The 21,577-nt window shown below is 42.1% G+C and overlaps 1 protein-coding gene across 6 annotated transcripts in view; it reads right to left on the reverse strand.

The window, feature by feature from the left end:
- DYNC2I1 (dynein 2 intermediate chain 1) overlaps positions 1-21,577 on the reverse strand; it is a 123,572-nt gene that overhangs the window by 75,995 nt on the left and 26,000 nt on the right. For 5 of the 6 annotated variants that reach the window (XR_012511975.1, XR_012511972.1, XR_012511971.1 and 2 more), the window contains 6 exons: positions 17,496-17,551; positions 14,049-14,103; positions 10,316-10,384; positions 6,209-6,286; positions 5,460-5,679; positions 2,621-2,723 (listed from right to left, as the gene is read on the reverse strand). Coding sequence is in view for 2 of the 6 variants with exons in the window: in XM_074378834.1 (XP_074234935.1) it covers positions 2,621-2,723; positions 5,460-5,679; positions 6,209-6,286; positions 10,316-10,384; positions 14,049-14,103; positions 17,496-17,551 (581 nt within the window). In the remaining 4 variants the exon portion in view is untranslated. The remainder of the gene's footprint in view (positions 1-2,620; positions 2,724-5,459; positions 5,680-6,208; positions 6,287-10,315; positions 10,385-14,048; positions 14,104-17,495; positions 17,552-21,577) is intronic. The other variant, XR_012511974.1, reaches the window with a different exon arrangement.

The raw sequence follows: 21,577 nt of genomic DNA on the forward strand, positions 1-21,577 counted from the left end.
CTCAAACTCCTGACCTCAGGTGACCCGCCTACCTCAACCTCCCAATGTGCTGGGGTTACAGGCATGAGCCACTATGCCTGACCTACATATTATCATTTTTTAATACCTTGCCTATTCCACAGAAGAAAAATTCATCCCATTGTTGCAATATATATTTCTCTGACAGGACATATTTTCATACATTTACTGACAGCCTAATTGTTTTCTGTGGTGAATTCTCTCTGTATTCTTTACCATCCCAGGGCCATCTGGTGAGAGACTGGGAGAATAATGTAAGAGAAAATCAGCAAAGAAATTACTTTTCTCCTTCCCTCTCTCCTTGGAGCCGCAGGCCCCAGCAGGCCGGCCATGGCTCCAGCTCCTACTGCCCAGTTTCTCCCGCCCAGGGGCAGTGGTGGCTCCTGCTGCAGCAAATCTCTGAGCTGCTCCTGGGCTAAAGCTCAGCTCTTCCAACACCCATGGAATTCAGTCCCGGCATCACACCCCTTCTGCTTAATATCCAAATTAGTTTTTGTTTTCCTGAGTGAATCTTGAGTCTCACATTATCTATGCCCATTTTTAACGAGGGACATTTAACTTTGCTTATTAAATTATAAAAACATTTTATTATACACTAGGGACAATCAGTCTCTATCATATATTTTACACATATATTTTCTCAATTGGTCAATTACCTTTAAATTTTGCCAAATTTATGGACAATTTTAACTTACAGAAATTTAATTTTTGAGGTATCATCCAGTAATTTTTACTTTTTAATTTTTATTATTTTTATTCATAGAAAGTCCTTTCTTATCATTGAAATAACCACATACACTATGCTCTTTTTTCATTTTTTTATAATCTGTTTGGAATTTATCTTGGGTATACTATGAGGCACGTATCTATTTTCCCCAAATTTCAAGTTGATTTACTAAATGAATATCTAGTACTATAAGTACCTTTACACTATTTTTCTTCTCTGTATTTCCTTACAACAGACGAATGCCAGAATTCACCCACAATCCTATAAAGTGTGGACTCCTACATTTTTCTCAAAAACTTTATCATCAATCCCTTTATGTTTCAGCCTTTAATTTCTTCAATTTTTATTTTAAAATATTTAATTTTTGACCCATAATCCATATAATACAGTTGTACATTATGTATCAATCTAATTAACATACTAGGACCTACCTAACTAGAAAACTACCAATTAGTAGATCACCAGCTGGGCACAGTGGCTCATGCCTGTAATCCCAGCACTTTGGGAAGCTGAGGTGGGAGGATCGCTTGAGCCCAGGAGTTCAAGACCAGCCTGGGAAACATGGTGAGACCCCGTCTCTACAAAATATATATATATACATAAATTAGCTGGGTGTGGTGCTGTGCACCTGTAATCCCAGCTACTCAGGAGGCTGAGGTGGAAGGATCACCTGAGCCCAGAAGGTCAAGGCTGCAGTGAGCCAAGATCACGCCACTGCACTCCAGCCTGGATGCAAGAGTGAAACCCTGTCTCCACTGCACTCCAGCCTGGATGCAAGAGTGAAACCCTGTCTCAAAAGCCAAAATGAAAAAAAAAAAAAAGATAAAGAAAGAAAATTACCAATGACCTGCATCTCTTAGTGGCTCCTCCCTCACACAATCCCAGATCCCACACTGCCCACAACAATCACTAGATTGAATTTTGTGGTTATCATTTTCTTGCTTTTAAAAATATAATTTTATTTCATATTTATATGAGTCTAAACAACATACTGCATAGTTTTATTTCTGAGTTTAGAAAAATTGTGTTAAACCATATGTAGTTTTCTGAGAACATGAATCACATTAAAAACAACAACAACAACAACAAAACAGCCATGGGGCCAGAAACTAGTTTTACTATCCCCACAGGAGACCCAAAATATAAGGGCAGCAAACTGCTGAGAAAACTCTTAATTTTATTATTTTGTTTTGTTTTTGAGACAGGGTCTTGCTCTGTCACACAGGCTGTAGTGCAAGCGTGCAGTCAGGGCTCAGCGCAGCCTCAGCCTCTCAGGCTCAAGCCACCCTCCCACTTCAGTACCTCCCAGGATCTGGGACCACAGGTGTATCTCGCTGTGTTGCCCAGGCCCAGTCTCGAACTCCTGTGCTCAAAGGGCTGGGATTATAGGCATAAACCACAATGACTAGCCACTTTTATTATTAATGATTGATCTGTTCATTCAGTAAACATGTATTGAGTACCAACTAAGGCCATGTACTGAGCTAGGTGATATAGATTTTAAACCCACTTTTAAAAAGCTTTGGTTTTTCATTTACTCCTCAGTCATATTTGGGTGTAGTACAACAGACCCCTTGACTTAAAAATGTATCTTTTATAGATTTCTAAGTTTTACAAATCTCTTCATTTACGCCAGGGTAGCTCCAACGGTCCACCACAAATGTTAAGGACAAACATCAAATGTCAAGCACATGGTATGTAGCAGCACACATACCTGCACTAACATAATGTCTGCACACAGAGAGTAGTACAAATTTAAAAATATACCCAAAAAACAGTAGTAAAAATAAAATTTTAAACTATTTTTTAAAAGTACGTGAAAGAAAAGTATGCTAAAACCCTGTAACACCTTCTTCACTTTAACAATACACCTACTTTTGCTTAAGGGCCTGAGTGCGACTCTTTTGACGGTGTGAAGCTGAGGCAAAATCCACAAAAATTCCACAAACGGAGACTCTGGAAGAGGAACTGTTTGTATCTGTACAAAGGAGAAAAAAAACTATTTTTGCAACACTGAAATATGTCTTCCAAGCAAAAAAAAAATTAGAAGTCAAACAATTATAGGCATATATAACAATTATACTCAATAAACCCTTCAACTAATGACGAACATCTTCCATAAGCATTTCAGAGGCCTCTCTCGTCAGACATCTGCCATACAGGACTGGGCTAAGGACAACAGGCCATGTGTACGAACAGTTACAAAGCACCACACAGACATTTTAAGAGCTGACTTTTTAAAAATAAGGAAACATTTAAAGTCACAAAATTAAGACCTGAACAAAGACATCCCTGGAGCAAAGCCCACACCTCTGTGCAAGGCGTCAGCACTCAGCGAAGACTCCTTCACTGACCAAGTGGACCATTTGCCAAATGGTCTCCTACTGCCCTAAAAAAGGATCAGGTGTGCGGTTTATAACCAGCTAGTCTAAGCACCACAGGGTGCAGCAGAGTATAGCCAACGGGGAAACAGAAAACAATCTGTATCGGCTACAGCAGCGAACACTGCTTAGCACCCAGAATGTGCCTGGCACTCCTGAAGCACCGTCCATGTTTAGCTTGTTTAATAATCTTCACAACAACCCTAAACAAAGTCTGACCGTATTTCACAGTTAAAGAAACTGAGGCACAGGGAGGTTAAGTAACAGCCCAAGATCACACAGCTAGTAAGTTATCTGAGAGTCCAGAGTCAGCATGGCTCTATGATTCCCCCTTCAGCACAGACAGCAACTTCAGTGCTGTGCTACACTCTACCACTGTCCCCCGTGCCAGCTCAACATTCAACAGGGCCAAGAAGGTAGCTCCAGCTTTACCTGGAGCAATGTGTCTGACAGTGAATAACTCCTTCAAATAACAAATATGCCAAAAAACAATCTCATATATTGAGAGCTGTAAATTCTCATCTTGTGAATCAGGCTAATGATGATATAACAGTAAGCATATAGAAAATAAGTAACAAAAAAAGGTTATTCAAAGATCTGCTAAGAAAATCAGTAACGTTAACTATAAAATCTTGCTCGCTTCTCAGCAACTCCACAGCAGACGAGCTTTAATGCCGTCAGGAAATCCAGTGTGTGGGTGGCACACAGACCCTTCCCTGTGTGCAGTGCTGCTCCACGGGGAACTGAGGCAAACAGTCCCTGAGCCTCAGCCAGGTGACAGGGCTGAAGTCGGGGCAGATCCTGACCTCAACCAGCACAGGTACCCTTTAGCTACAATTTAAAGAACGCTCTATCCGCACTGCCCAGCTCAGTTCTGCCACCTCTGCAGCAGGCACAAAATGAGACAACGAATCATTCTGCAAAACTTTCATTGGTATTGGTGCATCATATTAATTACTAACTATAATTAATTGCATAAATTACTGAATATTTTACCAGATAATTTAAAGTAGTACATCATCAAATAATATTTTAATATTATCCTATTTTACCCTCGGTGCTCATGTTTCATCAGAATGTCACAGTCTTCCTTTAAAGCAATTTGAAACATTAATTGCTACTCTCACAAGTAACATTATATCCTGATGCCAAGAATTTGGAGAAAAAAAATACATTTCTAATTTAATTTAAAAAGGTCCTTGCTACAACAAAACCACAGCTCATATGAAGAAAAAGAAACCAAAAAAAGGTCCTTGTAGAGGCTAGGTGTGGTGGCTCACGCCTGTAATCCCAACACTTTGGGAGGCCAAGACAGGTGGATCACAAGGTCAGGAGCTCAAGATCAGCCTGGCCAAGACGGTGAAACCCCATCTCTGCTGAAAATACAAAAATTAGCCAGGTGTGGTGGTGCACACCTGTAATCCCAGCTACTCAAAAGGCTGAGGCAGAGAATTGCTTAAACCTGGGAGAAAGGGGTTGCAGTGAGCTGAGATCGTGCCACTGCACTCCAGCCTGGAAGACAGAGCAAGACTTCATCTCAAAAAAAAAAAAAAAAACAAGGGTCCTTCTACGAAAAAAGAATGAATCAGGAGCATGCCTCGTGTCAGGCTCAGCCTGGCTACGTCCCAAGACCTGATAAGGACCTTGACCCCTCAGTCCCCATGTGCCTCATGAAGGCACTCACCAGCAGACACTGGCACACCTTCAGAGAAAAACATGATTCTCCTCCTGTGGAAACTCCACGAGTACATTATCAGAAAAAATAACAGCATGTGCTCACAGACAGGTAAAACGCTGGTTGCAAAGAAAACATGAGCCAGGCTGCCCACTGAGGAGGGCCACAGTATTGACACCTCCTTCAGGACAAATGAGCATCACTGTCCCCTGCGGAAGGCCATGGCGTCCTCAGCTCCCTCAGGACAGATGAGCATCACTGTCCCCTGAAGAGGGCCATGGCGCCCACGGCTCGCTCAGGACAGATGAGCAGCACTGTCCCCTGAGGAGGGCCACAGCATCCACACCACCCTCTGGAGAACAGGAGCATCACTGCCCCAAGTAGGGCCATGGCACCCTCAGCTAACCTAAGGCCTGGGTGCTGAGCAGAAAGTCATGTGCAATTTCTCTATGTAAGAGAACTGTTGATGTCCACATGCTCAAGTCTTCTGAGGGCCTCCTATGTGGTCGTTGCAAGGGCATGGCACCGCCATCATGCGGAAGATGTTACTTCTCTGTCCACCTTCTGAGAGCAGTGCTGCGTATGACAGGCATCTACGATGGCTCAGTACACAGAGGGCTAAGAGCATGGACACCAGTAGTAGCATTTATTTGTTTACCTGCCCTTGGCTCCTTTTCAAATTCTGTTCCACCTTGCTTTTGACACAGTTTCAAAGATAACTCGCCAATCCTTTCATTTTCTGCAATAATAGCTCTTTGAATTTCCTGTATTTCTTTTTTTCGAGCTAGAGGAAGTTCTTCAATTTTTTCTCTTGACTCAGGTTCATTACTGCTTTCATCATCATCGCCATCACAAACCTCAAAGTCGTCTTCGTAGTCCTACAAACAATAATAATGTTTTGGAACACCTTAAGACAAACTGACTTTACATTAACACACTGAACAAAATATGACAATTTATAATTTAAAACAGACAATGTCCCTATTACAGATAACAAAGATATTTATAGTTTACTGATGTTAAAATGTTTTTGAAGATAAATCTATTATAAACTGGTACCTTTATTTCTCTAAAAATAGATCACACAATACAGAACCATATGCAGAAGACCTATCAATTACTATAATGTGCAAACATCTGTGCTGAGAATGTGAAAGTGTACGTATTTTTATAGATATCTACATACACAACTTTTTATGCAGGGTATATGAGTTAAATTATAAAATCATCTAATTACATCATATTGGTAAGTATTTGTACAAGTACAGCAAGCATTGTATAGGTAACAGCTTCACCTAAATCAAAGCTAGTCAGATATTATTAGAATAAAAAGGCATCGAATTATTATATATATTTTTAAGAATAGATGATTTTTAAGCTAAGAAAACTTTTAACTTTTATACATACTTCAAAATCATCTTCATAACTGGCTGTATATGCATCAGCTCCACCATTTTCTAAATCAATTTCTTCCTGTTCAATTTCCTAGAGGTAAAAATCAAACATGAAACCAAAGAATTCAATCATAAACTTGAATATTGCAAGTAGGTTGGTAAAACATATGTTTTCTGAGATTCATTTGATGTTGCTAATTTTAAATTCTTAAGTATTCATAAAACGAATATAATGTTAAATTCCTTTAAGAAACACCCTTGCTAACTTACAGGTAGGACCAAAAAGAGTAAACATCCTTGAGAAACCTCTAATTTTGGTGGCTAAAAATTTTTTAAGTGTTATACAAATAATTTCAAATGTGCAGCAATCCATTTCTTATCCATGAATATATTCCCCACTGAATGGTGCTCATCTTATCTACACGTTAAAAACAGACAAACACACTTTGGGAGGTCAAGGCAGGCAAATTACTTGAACTGAGGAGTTGGAGATCAACATAGGCAACATGGCAAAACCTCATCTCTACCAAAAATACAAAAACATTAGCTGGGCGTGGTGGTGTGCCCCTGTGGTCCCAGCTACTCCAGAGGCTGAGGTGAGAGGATTGCTTGAGCCTGGGAGGCAGAGGTTGCAGTGAGCCAAGATCGCACCACTGCACAATCAAGAAGAAATTACAAGGCATACTAAAAAGCAGAAAATAGAGTTTGAAGAGACAGAGCAAGCACCAGTTCCAGACATGGCAAAGATGTTGGAATTATCAGAACAGGAACTTAAAACAACTATGGGTAACATCCTCAGAGCTCTAAGAGATAAAGTTGACGGCATGCAAGCAGAGGGATGAAAAGTCTAAGAACCAACCAGAAGGGAAAGTTCGAGGTCAAAAACAACAACGGAAGCAAAAACGAGGAACAACTTTGATGGGCTCAGGAGTAAACTGGACATAGCTGAAGAAAAAAGTCTCTGTGCTTGATGACACCACAACAGAAACCTCCAAAACTGAAAAGCAAAGCAGGAAGGGGGGAAAAACAACCAGAATACTTGATACAATAATGACCGAGAATTTCTCCAAACTGATGTCAGACACCAAACCACACTTTCGGGAAGCTCATAGAACCAAGATAAATGTCAAAAAATCTACGCCTAGGGGCTGGGCGCGGCGGCTCACGCCTGTAATCCTACCACCTTGGGAGGCCGAGGTGGGTGGATCCCCTGAGGTCAGGAGTTCAAGACCAGCCTGGCCATCATGGTGAAGCCCCATCTTAAAAAACAAAACAAAACAAAACAAACAAACAAACAAAAAACCCTACACCTAGGCATATCGTATTCAAACTACAGAAAATCAGAAAATCACAAATAAGGAAAAAATCCTTAAAGAAGTTGGATGGTTGTGGCTGGTAGTAGAAAATGCTCTTATCTAATGAAGAACAAAGATAAGAATGACAGGCCAGGTGGAGTTCTTGCCTGTAATCCCAGCACTTTGGGAACGGGTGAATCACCTGAGGTCAGGAGTTCGAGACCAGTCTGATCAACATGGTGAAACCCCGTCTCTACTAAAAATACAAAAATTAGCTGGGTGTGGTGGCGCTCGCCTGTAATCCCAGCTACTTAGGAGGCTGAAGCAGGAGAATCATTTGAACCTGGGAGGCAGAGGCTGCAGTGAGCTGAGATAGTGCCATTACACTCCAGCCTGGCAACGAGAGCAAATCTCCATCTCAAAAAAAAAAAAAAAAAAAGAATTACATCCAACTTCTCAGATACCATGCAAGCAAGAAGAGAGCATAGAGAAATGTCTGAAGTGCTGAGAGAAAAATATTCACCAGCCCAAAAGTACACATATACTCTACAAAATTATCCTTCCTAAGTGAAGGAGAAATAAAGATTTTCAGACAAACAAAAAATGGAGGGAATTTGTTCAAGTAGACCTGTCTTGCAAGCAACATCAAGAAGAAGTTCTTCAGAAAGAAGGTGTATTATTCCATTCTCTCACTGCTGATAAAGATATACTCAAGACTGGGAAGAAAAAAGACACTTAATTGGACTTACAGTTCCACATGGCTGGGAAGGCCTCAGAATCACGGCAGGAGGCAAAAGGCACTTCCTAACGTGGCAGCAGCAAGAGAAAAGTGAGGTAGAGGCAAAAGCGGAAGCCCCTGATAAATCCATCAGATCTCGTGAGACCTACTATCACAAGAATAGCATGGGAAAGACTGGCTCCCATGATTCCGTTACCTCCCCCTGGGTCCCTCCTACAAGAAATGGGAATTCTGGGAGATACAAATCAAGTTGAGATTTGGGTAGGGACAGAGCCAAACCATGTCAGAAGGAAAATACAGTTCAGAAACTTGGGTCTACATAAAGAAATGAAGAGAATGGAAGAAGAAATAAGTAGAGAGAAATAACTCTTACTTTTCTTTTTCTTAATTGATCTAACAGATAACAGTTTGTTCAAAATAATAGTAATAAAAATTTATTCAATTATGTATGCTTAGGTATTTATCTGTGTGTGTGTTTGTGTATGTATATGTATAATTAGCCTTCCTTATCTGTGGGTTCCACATCCACAGATTCAACCAACCACAGACCAAAAATATTTGGAAAAATAAAAATAATAGTAACAATAAAAAATACAAATTTTAAATACAGTATAACAACTATTTACATAACATTTACATTGTATGAGGTATTATAAACAATCTAGAGATGACTTACGGTACATGGGAGAACATGCACAGGTTATACACAAGTTCCACGCCATTTTATTTAAGGAATTTGAGCACTTGCAGATTTTAGTATCCACAGGCCAGGAACCAATCCTGGGCCAATACCAAGGGATGATATGCTTACGTCTGCTTATACTTAAGTAAAATGAATGACAGCAAGAAAACAAGGGATGGGAGGCAAAGACACACTATTTGGGAAGTGAGATAGTCTTAGCCAGGAGCAGCGTCTCATGCCTATGGTCCCACCTACTCAGAGGGCTAAGGCAGGAGAATTGCTCGAGCCCAAGTGTTGGAGGCTGTATTGAGCTATGATCAGACCACTGCACTCCAGCCTGTGCAACTGAGCAAGACCCTGTCTCAAAATAAATAAAAAATAATAAATTATAATAAAGTCTTATAAAAAATAAGGTCCTTTTGGCATACTGTCATACAGCCATTGTACATTAAATAATATATACTACATTTATTGTACCAATAAATACAACACCTACTGATTGATAAGAACAACAAAAACAGGAATCTTAAACAAAAACTAATAGCATTACATTTCTTATTCTTGTTCAACTCAGTAGACACAGTGGCTCTGAATCACATCCTATGTCTGGCCAGGATTCTGAAACTACAATTCATCCACTCTGCAAACACTTAAAACACAACTAGTGTGCTCCAGGCACTCAGCCAGGTGAGGAGACAGTGGGGTGTGGAGCGGACACTGTCACTTCTGTACAGAACTAGAACCACACTGGGAGACAGACCCCTGGGAAGGAACAAGAAGGTCCCATCACCAGGAGTTCACCTGCCCTGAGGAGAGCCCCGTGTGCTATCCCATCAAGCTTTTCACTATGTTCTACAGGGGCCCTGTCCTCAATTTTCCCCTCATATGAGGATACTTGTACTTCCTTGATCTCCCCGGTTTTGCATATACATTCTGCAAATTACTTGAAACTTTGTGTAATTCTCACCAACCCTGGCTTGGGTCACGTCTTTTGTGATTTCTCGATTAGCTGCCTTCACATCTCCCCACTTTCTTCAACTTAGACACAGAGCAACAATGAGAAGGGTGTCTGTTCATTCACCCTAAACCACTTCCCTCCAATCTCTTTGCAAAATCTTCTCCTCTTCCAGGAAGAGGCTATGGTACCTGACGGTGAGCACTGAACCCAGTTACATTCCTTGAACCCCACAACCAAGACTGCTTTCAACACGACCAAGGACTTCAAACAAGTGCAAGTATGAATTTCATATTAAAGTCTCACCAGTCCCTTCATACTCACGTTCTGCTATCTAAAAGGGACAATAATCATTCATAAAAGGCTGGCAGGAAAGCAAGGAAATTGAATGGAAGTCTGTCTTTGCTGGGACAGGACTGCAAATCTATGAAAAGACGTACTCTCCTTACCACAGTTTCCTCGCCTCCCAGTCTCTGGCCCAGCTTCCACCACACGGATGAGCCTTCTTCATGGCCATGCTAATGGAGAGAGAACAGCCCCATCAGCCAGAACACAGGCGGGACTCCAGGGGATACGCAAGCCACGCAGCACCCCCACGGAGCCCACCAGCCCTCAGCAGACAGGCACACAGACTGTGATGCTAACGCCCTGGGAAGTGGGTCCCAGCTTGGTGGCTCACACATCGTGTGACTGAGAGCAAGTATCTTCACCCCTCTATGCCTTGCCTTTCCCTTCTGAAAAATAAGAATTATAGCACCTGATTCACAACAGCAATGAGAGGACTAGAAAAAAGGACACACAGGAAGCCCTGATCCCTGCATCTGATGAAGGAAAAGCCTTGCAAATGTCACCTTTGTCAATGACGCTAGGAAGATCTATGCCCTTAGAAATCACTACCCAGGCCGGGCACAGTGGCTCACACCTGTAATCCCAGCACTTTGCGAGGCCAAGGCAGGTAGATCACCTAAGGTCAGGAGTTCGAGTCCAGCCTGGCCAACATGATGAAACCCCATCTCTATTAAAAATATAAAAATTAGCCGGGCATGGTGGGGGGCGGGGGCACCTCTAATCCCAGCTACTTGGGAGGCTGAGGCAGGAGAATCACTTGAACCTGGGAGGCAGAGTTTGCAGTGAGCCAAGATCATGCCATTTCACTCCAGTGTGGGCAGTAAGAGTGAAACTCTGTCTTAAAAAAAAAAAAAGTCACTACCCAAAACTAGGCAATGTCTAAAACTGCTGACAATATAATGTATTATTCATGAAGAAAACAGAAAAAGAACTTTCTATTTATCCAGAAAACTATTCTGGCACATAGTAGGCACTCCATAAAGGCTACTATTTATCTTGAACCAAGATAAATTCGTTGTTGCTGCTATAAAATACAGGATCTAGGCTGGGCACAGTGGCTCACACCAGCACTTTGGGAGGCGGAGGTGGGCGGATCACAAGGTCAGGAGTTTGAAACCAACCTAAGAAGGTGAAACCTCGTCTTTACTAAAAAAACACAAAAATCAGGCAGGTGTGATGGCGGGCACATATAATCCCAGCTACATGGAAGGCTGAGGCAAGAGAATCACTTGAACCTGGGAGGCAGAGGTTGCAGTGAGCTGGGATCATGCCACTGCACTCTAGCTTGGGCAACAGAACAAGACTCCATCTCCAAAAAAGAAAAACAAATACAGGATCTAATCATAAGCCAAAATGAGCTGTTAGATACATTCACAATCAACTCTGAAGTTTTTCAGGAGTCCACCACCATGCCTAGCTAATTTTTGTATTTTGAGTAAAGGGGATTTCACCATGTTGGTCAGGCTGCTCTTGAACTCCACACCTCCAGTGATCCATTTGCTTCGGCCTCTCGAAGTGCTGGAGTTACAGGTGTGAGCCACTACACCCGGCCCTTTTTCAATTTTTTTGTTGTTGTTGCTGTTACATCGATGAGGGCTTCCCACATTGCCCAGGCTGGTCTCAAACACCTGGCCTATTATTTTTTTTAATAAAAATAAAATTTTTAATTTTAAATTATAAATGTGGCTCACATTGTAATTCTAGTGAACAATGCCAATCTGGAGCTTAGAGAAAAAATTGGGAGACATGAGGAAAATAGGAAAGTCTGTATGTTTTTATCCAATAGCTCCACAATTCCACTTCAGGAAATGTGCCACCAAAAAATGAGGAGGATCGATATCATCCAAACTGGAGGGATTTCCTCAATTAACTGAGAAAAACTGGAGGCCACTCTGTGTGTGTGTGTGTGTGCGTAAATGTGTAAAACTGGCTTCCAAACTCCCAAATTCCCCAATTAACTGAGAAAAACTGGGGGCCACTGAGTGTGTCTGTGTGTGTGTGTGTGTGTGTGTAAATGTTTAAAACTGGCTTCCAAACTCCCAAATTCCCCAATTAACTGAGAAAAACTGGAGGCCACTCTGTGTGTGTCTGTGTGTGTGAGTGTGTGTGTAAATGTTTAAAATTGGCTTCCAAACTCCCAAATATACCTATCAATGTATGATTATAAAAGACCATATAAGAAGAAATATTTGTAAGTCTTTTTTTCTGTGGTAAATCTGTGGCTGTAGCCAGATAATAAGCAATCCAACCACCAACACCAAAATTAAATAAATAAAACAGCCATGTCAAAACCACTGGTGCTGTATAGCCTAATTTATGTAAAATAATATGTTCATGTATGGATATAGAATAAAGCAATTCATAAAAATATGGCATGAAGGCTGAGCACAGAGGCTCTCACATATAATCCCAGCACTTTGGGAGGCCAAAGCAGGTGGATCACCTGAGATCAGTAGTTCGAGACCAGCCTGGCCAACATGGCGAAACCTCATCTCTACTAAAAATACAAAAATTAGCTGGGTGTGGTGGTACATGTCTGTGATCCCAGCTACTCAGGAAGCTGAGGCAGGAGAATCGCTTGAACCCAGGAGGCGGAGGTTGCACTGAACTGAGATCGCGTCATTGCACTCCAGCCTGGGCAAAAGACCAAGACTCCATCTCAAAAAAAAAAACAAAAAACAAAAAAAACCCATATATATATATATATATATATATATAAATAAAATATATATGGTACAAAATTAATATACCATATATATGGTATATATATATATATTTATATATATATATGGTACAAAATTGTTAAATATGATTATCTCAAGGTCATGGGTTTCAGATCTCAAAAAATATATATTCTCCAGAAATAATTCATAGAAGCCAAAATATGCTTGCCACATTGTCTACAGTAACAAAACAAAAACAGGAAAATCGTTTGATAATAATGCTAACTCCACAGTGTACTATTTTAGAGTTACTAAGTAATCATGATGAAGACTGCTCTTATGATACTAACGGAGCTGGTGGAGATAATGAAGACTGTGGAGAAACGCTGATGTGCTAAATGCAAAGAGCAGCAGAGGGTACAATCCTCCTCCTGCACAAGTAAGGTAGATTAGCATATGGGAACAATGATGCAAGGAGAGGGAGTACAGTGTGTATTTATTAATAACACGTGCCTGGAAGATTTTGCCAGAGAAGCCATCAGAGCCTCAGCTACTTTGTGGGGAGAGTCTTACCACAAACACAATTTCTTGACTTACTATAGGTCTATTCAGGCTATTGCTTCTTGAAGCAGTTTCAGTAATTGATAGTCTCTAGGAATTTGTCCTTTCATCTAAATTACCTGATTTGTTACCATAAAATATTGTCCAATATTGGAAGTAGGGCGCTAGAAGTTACTCTTATTGTGAACTGTCTATTTCTCCCTTCAATTCTGTCAGTTTTTCTTGTGTTTTGGGGCCCTCTCGTTAGGTCAATATTCATTTACAATTGTTGTATCTCCTTGCTCAACTAATTATTTGGTCATTCTGAACTGTCTCTCTCTCTCTAATAACACTTTCTGTCTCAAAATCCATTTTAACTGATGTTAGTACAGCCAGTCCAGTCCTCTCACAAATTTGATAGATTCTCTTTATTCGCCTTTTAACTTTCAATCTATTTGCATCTTCTTGCCTAAAGTGAGTCTCTAGTGTGCCTTCTGGGATCACAACTCAAATAAACCATCTGCAAATGAGCCCTGTCTCAGGCTCTGCTCTCCAGGGGAAGCCCAAACTAACATCACGGCTACTCTGAATGTACCATAAAATCGATATATCCTCAGTCAGACTGCCTTACCTTCCGTCTTGATTCTTTATCTTTTCCATGATTCCTTACTAAATTCTCCGCATGCCTGGAAAGCAAACATAATCAAAATCAAAATTACTTTTAAATGAGGACTTTTAAAAAATAAAACACTTTCTGTATCAGTGAAAGCTCTTAACAATATTTTGATATGATTAAGAACTACTACAACCAGGAGTGATGGCTTGCAGCTGTAATCCCAGCTATTTGGGAAGCTGAGGCAGGAGGACTACTTGAGGCCAGGAGTTTGAGACCAGCCTGGGCAACTGAGTAGACACCCCATCTCTACAAAAACAAAACATTAGCCTGGCATGGTGACACATGCTTGTAGTCTCAACTCAGGAGGCTGAGGGGGGATAATTGCTTGAGCCCGGGAGTTTGAAGCTGCAGTAAGCCATGATTGTGCCACTGCACTCCAGCTTGGGCAACAGAGCAAGACCCTTTTTCTAAAAATAATTTTTTACAAAAAACCATTTCAGGTTAGCAAAGCATGTTTTATTAAAGCAATAAATGTTAAAGTCTTCCTAACATTTTTACTATTTCAGCATAATTCAAGACAGAAAATACCTTCCAGAGAAAAAATTATGTGTTTTAACAAACTTGTGTGCGAGGGCAAATCTGCATCCTTTAAGAGTTCTCAGCCAGGCTCACACCAGGCACTCAGGGAGGCCAAGGCAGGCAGAATGCCTGAGGTCAGAAGCTCAAGACCAGCCTGGCCAACATGGTGAAACCCCATCTCCTCTAAAAATGCAAAAAAAATTAGCCAGATGTGGTGGTGCACCCATAATCCCAGCTACTCAGGAGGCTGAGGCAGGGGAATTGCTTGAACCAGGGAGGTAGAGGTTGCAGTGAGCAGAGATCATGCTAATGCACTCCAGCCTGGGCAACAGAGTGAGACTCTTATCTCAAAAAAAAAAAGAGTTCTAGAAATTTTCTATAATGTTATTAAGTCTATCTGAAATACTATTTTATATTTCTAAAAGAAAGACTTATCTTCAAATATGTTTTATTTTTTCATATTTCATGTTTGTTAGGACCTAAAATAAAGATTTGCAAAATATCAAACTGATTCTCAATTTTTAAACTTTCATTCATACCAATATACCATGTGGTTTAACAAAAATACAGAATTGAGCAAAAAAGTCTTCTTGTGCCTTCTAGTGGACATGTAGTATAAAATCCAGGAATTGGCCCCTAAATGTTAGCTTTGCCCAAACTTGTAAACATTTGGGTAAGACATTTATAACCCAGGTTTTCTAATCTTTGAAAAAGGATTACAAAATATGACTGTCAGAAAGAACAAATTAAATTATAGGACTTATATGTAAAATGAGAGTTTAGGCCAGAAGCAGTGGCTCACACCTATAATCCCAGCACTTTGGGAGGCCAAGGCAGACGGATCACTTGAGGCCTGGAGTTCAAGACCAGCCTGGCCAACATGGCAAAACCCCATCTCTACTACAAATGCAAAAATTAGCCAGCACGCTGGTGCATGCCTGTAGTTCCAGCTAGTCAGAAGCTGAGGCAGAAGAAAAGCTTGAACCTGGGAGATGGAGGTTGCAGTGAGCAGAGATCACACCACTATACTCCAGCCTCAGCGACAAAGGGAGACTGTCTCAAAAAAAAAAAAAAAGTTTATACATAAACTCCTATTAATTGATGCTCTTTGCAAAACCCATACAACACAGGAATTATCATCTTTTTTTTTAGAAAAAAGCTACCCAACACTGCAATAAGAGGTAGACTGGAAGTTCCAAGCAAAGCTGGCCCCACCCCCAGCTCTGGGAGTCTCTGCCAAGGCCTGAGGGTGGAAAGTTCTCTCCTTTGTGTTCGCAATCGACAAACAGTGGGCAAGGGGGGCTTGCTGGCACGTCCTGTTTTTAGTGGCTGTGAACTCCAGAATGAGTTAGCTCAGGCCATGCAAAAGGGGTGAAACCACCCACCTATGGGTGTTTTAGCTTCAGGCACACTGAGAGACTCCTCCCAAGTGAATTAGTCTCCCCAAAGTGAGCAACAGTTTTCTAATTTTGCATGAGCAAATATTAAAAAGGTCAAAAATAGATCCTGAGGCAATAAATAATATTAAAATGAAAAAACAAATATAATTAACTTAAAAGGGCAAAAAAAGCTAGTAATTTTCTAAGCTCCTCTAGTATTCCTAAAACATACCAACCCATTTGGAGGGGCTAAGGAGTAAAATCTAGAGAAAATGATGTATATCTATAACTGATTCCCAAAACTGGCCATCACTAGAACCAATACGAAAAATTCCCTGCTGAAGCATTCCACGACAGCGGCACACGGTAAAGCTCGACCACAGGGCACGCAATCCTTCCACACGAGCGGCACACGTAAAGCTCGACCACAGGACATGCAATCCTTCCACGAGAGCGGCACACGGTAAAGCTCAACCACAGGGCACACAATCCTTCCACACGAGCGGCACACGTAAAGCTCGACCACAGGACACGCAATCCTTCCACGAGAACGGCACACGTAAAGCTCAACCACAGGGCACGCAATCCTTCCACACGAACGGCACACGTAAAACTCGACCACAGGGCACGCAATCCTTCCACGAGAACGGCACACGTAAAGCTCAACCACAGGGCACGCAATCCTTCCACACGAACGGCACACATAAAGTTCAACCACAGGGCACGCAATCCTTCCACACGAACGGCACACGTAAAGCTCAACCACAGGGCACGCAATCCTTCCACGAGAGCGGCACACGTAAAGCTCGACCACAGGGCACGCAATCCTTCCACAAGAACGGCACACGTAAAGCTCGACCACAGGGCACGAAATCCTTCCACACGAGCGGCACACATAAAGCTCGACCACAGGGCACGCAATCCTTCCACGAGAGCGGCACACGTAAAGCTCGACCACAGGGCACGAAATCCTTCCACACGAGCGGCACACGTAAAGCTCGACCACAGGGCATGCAATCCTTCCACAAGAGCGGCACACGTAAAGCTCGACCACAGGACACACAATCCTTCCACGAGAGCGGCACACGTAAAGCTCGACCACAGGGCACGCAATCCTTCCACGAGAGCGGCACACGTAAAGCTCGACCACAGGGCACGCAATCCTTCCACATGAGCGGCACACGTAAAGCTCAACCACAGGGCACGCAATCCTTCCACGAGAGCGGCACATGTAAAGCTCGACCACAGGGCACGCAATCCTTCCACACGAGCGGCACACGTAAAGCTCGACCACAGGGCACGCAATCCTTCCACGAGAGCGGCACACGTAAAGCTCGACCACAGGGCACGCAATCCTTCCACACGAGCGGCACACGTAAAGCTCGACCACAGGGCATGCAATCTTTCCACGAGAGCGGCACACGTAAAGCTCGACCACAGGGCATGCAGTCCTTCCACGAGAGTGGCACATGTAAAGCTCGACCACAGGGCACACAATCCTTACTGGCTGCTGGTCCCATCTCTTTTCAAGCTTGCACCTCGATTTCTGTGTTCACCGTTCTATCAAACAAAAGAATAATTCCATAACCATTTATTACCGTATCAGAATGAAGCAAGCATAATTAGTAAACTCCATAAAATAAGCATGGATTCAAAATTTAACAATAGCATCTACACAAGTATCTTCAAAGTAACTATTTTTACCAACAATTTTTAGTAAATTAGATAATTAAATGTAAAGAAAATGGATAGAAGTATATATAAAAAGGTGATTATATATGATCCTAGGAATTAGTCCTTCATTTCACAAAAGCAACACATTATTTACAGATACATCTGACTAGTTCCTTACACTGCTGAAAATGATAAACTTTCAAACATATAAAATACAGCTATTTTACAGATTCATGTACACACAGAAATAAATTTTTTTTCTGACAAGTGAATTTTGAAAATAAAATTAACACTGTTAAGACTGTAAATCAACACATACAGGTGGCTCGTTTGAAGAGAGACAGAGAGTTGAATGAGCTCTCAGTGTAAAGTGCAGCATGTCAGGACCCATCCGTTCCCCCAGGTGAAGATTCCTGGGGGTGGTGGGGAAAGTCCACCTCTGGAGGGAGAAGATTCCAGGCCTGGGAGCAATCATAAGCAGCACAGAGCAGAAGACAATGGCGTTGAACCACCATCTAAGAGATCAGTCCAGAGTGAAGGATGCAACCTTCATCGGAGGCCATTAAAAAGGGTTCACAATGTCCAAACACTTATCCGACCTGTCAATTCTACTTCTACGAAACCATTCTGGCCAGGCACAGTGGCTCATGCCTGTAATCCCAGCACTTTGGGAGGTTGAGGCAGAAGGATTACCTGAGCCAAGGAGTTCAAGACCAGCCTGGGTAACATAGTGAGACTTCATCTCTATAAAAAATTGTTTTTAAAAAGTTAGCCATGCATGGTGGTGCACACCTATGGTCTTAGCTACTCAGGCGGCTCAAGCAGGAGGATCACACGAGTCCCCGGAGGTGGAGGCTTCAGTGAGCCTTGTTCAAGCTACTGCACTCCAGCCTGGGTGAACAGCAACACCCTGTCTCAAAAATATGTATATATATTATTCTTATCCTATTCCTGCAAGTGTAAAAAAAAAACTGAAATTAATCTCAATTTTCAACCTGTTCAACAGAGTAATTAATAATTTTTTAAGATGTTAATAACCTAAATGCTAGGATCAGGATGCTCTTAAGTAAAGGAGGGTTATGACCACATGGTGAAAAACCAGACGGCCACTACATATCCCCGCACTGAAAAGTATTTCCAGAACAAAGAGAAAATTTCAGCATAATTCCAGTTCTACATTTGTACAAAGTTCATTTACACAAAGAAAAAATGATGGCTAGAATATAAATACACAAAAATAAATTTTCTGAGTCTGGGATCATGTGTAATTTTTGTATTATTTTTTATATTTCCCTGTATTTAAACATCTTTCCAAGGCCAAGTGCAGTGGCTCACAACTGTAAACCCAGCATTGTGGGAGGCCAAGGTGGGCGAACTGCTTGAGGTCAGGAGTTGGAGACAAGCCTAGCCAACATGGTGAAACTCCATCTCTACTAAAAATACAACAATTAGCTGGGCATGGTGGTGATGCACGCCTGTGGTCCCAGCTACTCTGGAGGCTGAGACAGGAGAATTACTTGCACCCAGGAGGTTGCAGTGAGTCGCGATCACACCACTGCACTCCAGTCTGGGCAACAGAGCAAGACTCTATCTTAAAAAAACATTTTACAAAATTAATTAGAAAAAAGAATAATGTTTAACAGAACAATGTGTTGTGGTCCATAAAATAAACTGGAATGGGAAAAAAACAAAATCACTAGTGCTGGATAGGAAACATTTTGATTTACTGACTAACCAGATATATAGAAGGAAGAGAAAAAAAGTAATCAAGTTAATGCTAAGAATTAGACCTGGGTGGTGGGCAAGCCGTACACAGTGGGGGACCCTGGCTGTGGTGATGGCGGCCAGTCAGGCTGCACCAGTGGGGCCAGGAGAAGCATTCTGGAGGCTGGTAGCGCTGCTCACCCAGGTGGCCTGCAAATGGCAGAGCTGAGACAAACCTCAGCACGGTGTTGTCAAATTCCTGTGGCCTCATCACACAGTCCCTCAGGACTAACACTTTGGATAGGAGAGTCCTGGGTGGGAAACAGATATTTACAAGTGATATTTGAAGCCACTGCTTCCAGAAAAAGAAAGGAGATGATCCAGTCTTCAAAAAGATAAAAGTATGATGGGCATGGAGGCTCACATCCTAATCCCATCCTTTGGCAGGCTGAGGTAAGAGGATGGCTTGAGGCCAGGAGTTCAAGACCAGCCTAGGCAACACAGCAAGAACCATCTCTAAAAAACATGTTTTTTAAAAAGATAAAAGTGTAGCTGATAGGATAACAAAGAGAGAAGGCCACTGGATTCTTCTATTATAGAAGTCACTGGTCAGGAGGCTTAGAAGAACATGTCATGTATTTATTATACTTACTCATATCCTTTCTTTTTTTTTTTTGAGAAGGAGTTTTACTCTTGTTACCCAGGCTGGAGTGCAATGGCGTGATCTCAGCTCACCGCAACCTCCACCTCCTGGGTTCAGGCAATTCTCCTGCCTCAGCCTCCTGAGTAGCTGGGATTACAGGAACGCGCCACCATGCCCAGCTCATTTTTTTGTATTTTTAGTAGAGACGGGGTGTCACCATGTTGACCAGGATGGTCTCGATCTCTTGACCTCGTGATCCACCCGCCTCGGCCTCCCAAAGTGCTGGGATTACAGGCTTGAGCCACCGCACCCGGCATTATTCTTTCTATCTCTAGTTTATAACCGGAGGAAGCTTACAATAAGAGTTACATAATTCTAATTTAAATCATGGGCCAAAAATCATATAGAGGCTGGGTACCATGGCTTATGCCTGTAATCCCAGCACTTTGGGAGGCTGAGGCAGGCAGATCACCTGAGGTCAGGAGTTCAAGACCAGCATGGCCAACATGGCGAAACCCTGTCTCTATTAAAAATAAAAGTTAAACATTATCCAGGCTTGGTGGCACATGCCCGTAATCCCAGCTACTCAGGAAGCTAAGGCAGGAGAATCACTTGAACTCAGGAGGTGGAGGTTGCAGTGAGCCAAGATCGCACCACTGCACTCCAGCCTGGGTGATACAGTGAGACTTAGTCTCAAAAAAAAGAAAAGAAAAGAAAAAAGAAAATCATACAGATAAACTGAGAGATAATCACAGAGAACATCCAACCCTGGGAACAGTCCCAGTTATATCTGCTGTCCTGGCATAATTTTTCTTTTCTTTTGAGTCAAAGTCTTGCTCTGTCACCCAGGCTGGAATGCAATGGCATGATCTTCAGCTCACTGCAACCTCTGCCCCCCAGGTTCAAGCAATTATGCCTGAGCCTCCTGAGTAGCTGGGATTACAGGTGCTCACCAGCATGCCCAGCTAGTTTTTATATTTTTAGTAGAGACAGGGTTTCACCATACTGGCCAGGCTGGTCTTGAACTCCTGACGTCATGATCTGCCCACCTCGGCTACCAAAGTGCTGGAATTACAGGCGTAAGCCACTGTGCCCAACCTCCTGGCGTAATTATTAACAGTGCCCCTTGCACTTTATGGTAACCACAGGATAATTACATCAAGTAGTACCTTAACAGAGTACTCTGTTGAATATCTAAAAGGTGATACTAATTTTGAGTACCAAAAGTACTCAAAAGTTTTGAATTTCTGTAAGCCAATGCAAAGGAAAACTTTAATTATACAATGCTTAATCACCATTCCTGATGTTGTATCATTTATCTGTTCATTTCTTTTTTTTTTTTTTTGAGATGAAGGCTCATTCTGTCCCCCACACTGGAGTGCAGTGGCACAGTCTCAGCTCACTGCAACCTCTGCCTCCCAGGTTGAAGCAATTTTCCTGCCTCAGCCTCCGGAGTAGCTGGGACTACCGGTGTGCGCCACCACACCGAGCTAATTTTTGTATTTGTAGTAGAGACCGGGTTTCACCATGTCGGCCAGGATGGTCTCAATCTCCTGACCTCGTGG

This window comes from Saimiri boliviensis, chromosome 10 (genome assembly GCF_048565385.1).
Source record: "Saimiri boliviensis isolate mSaiBol1 chromosome 10, mSaiBol1.pri, whole genome shotgun sequence".
In the NCBI taxonomy this organism is placed as follows: domain Eukaryota; kingdom Metazoa; phylum Chordata; class Mammalia; order Primates; family Cebidae; genus Saimiri; species Saimiri boliviensis.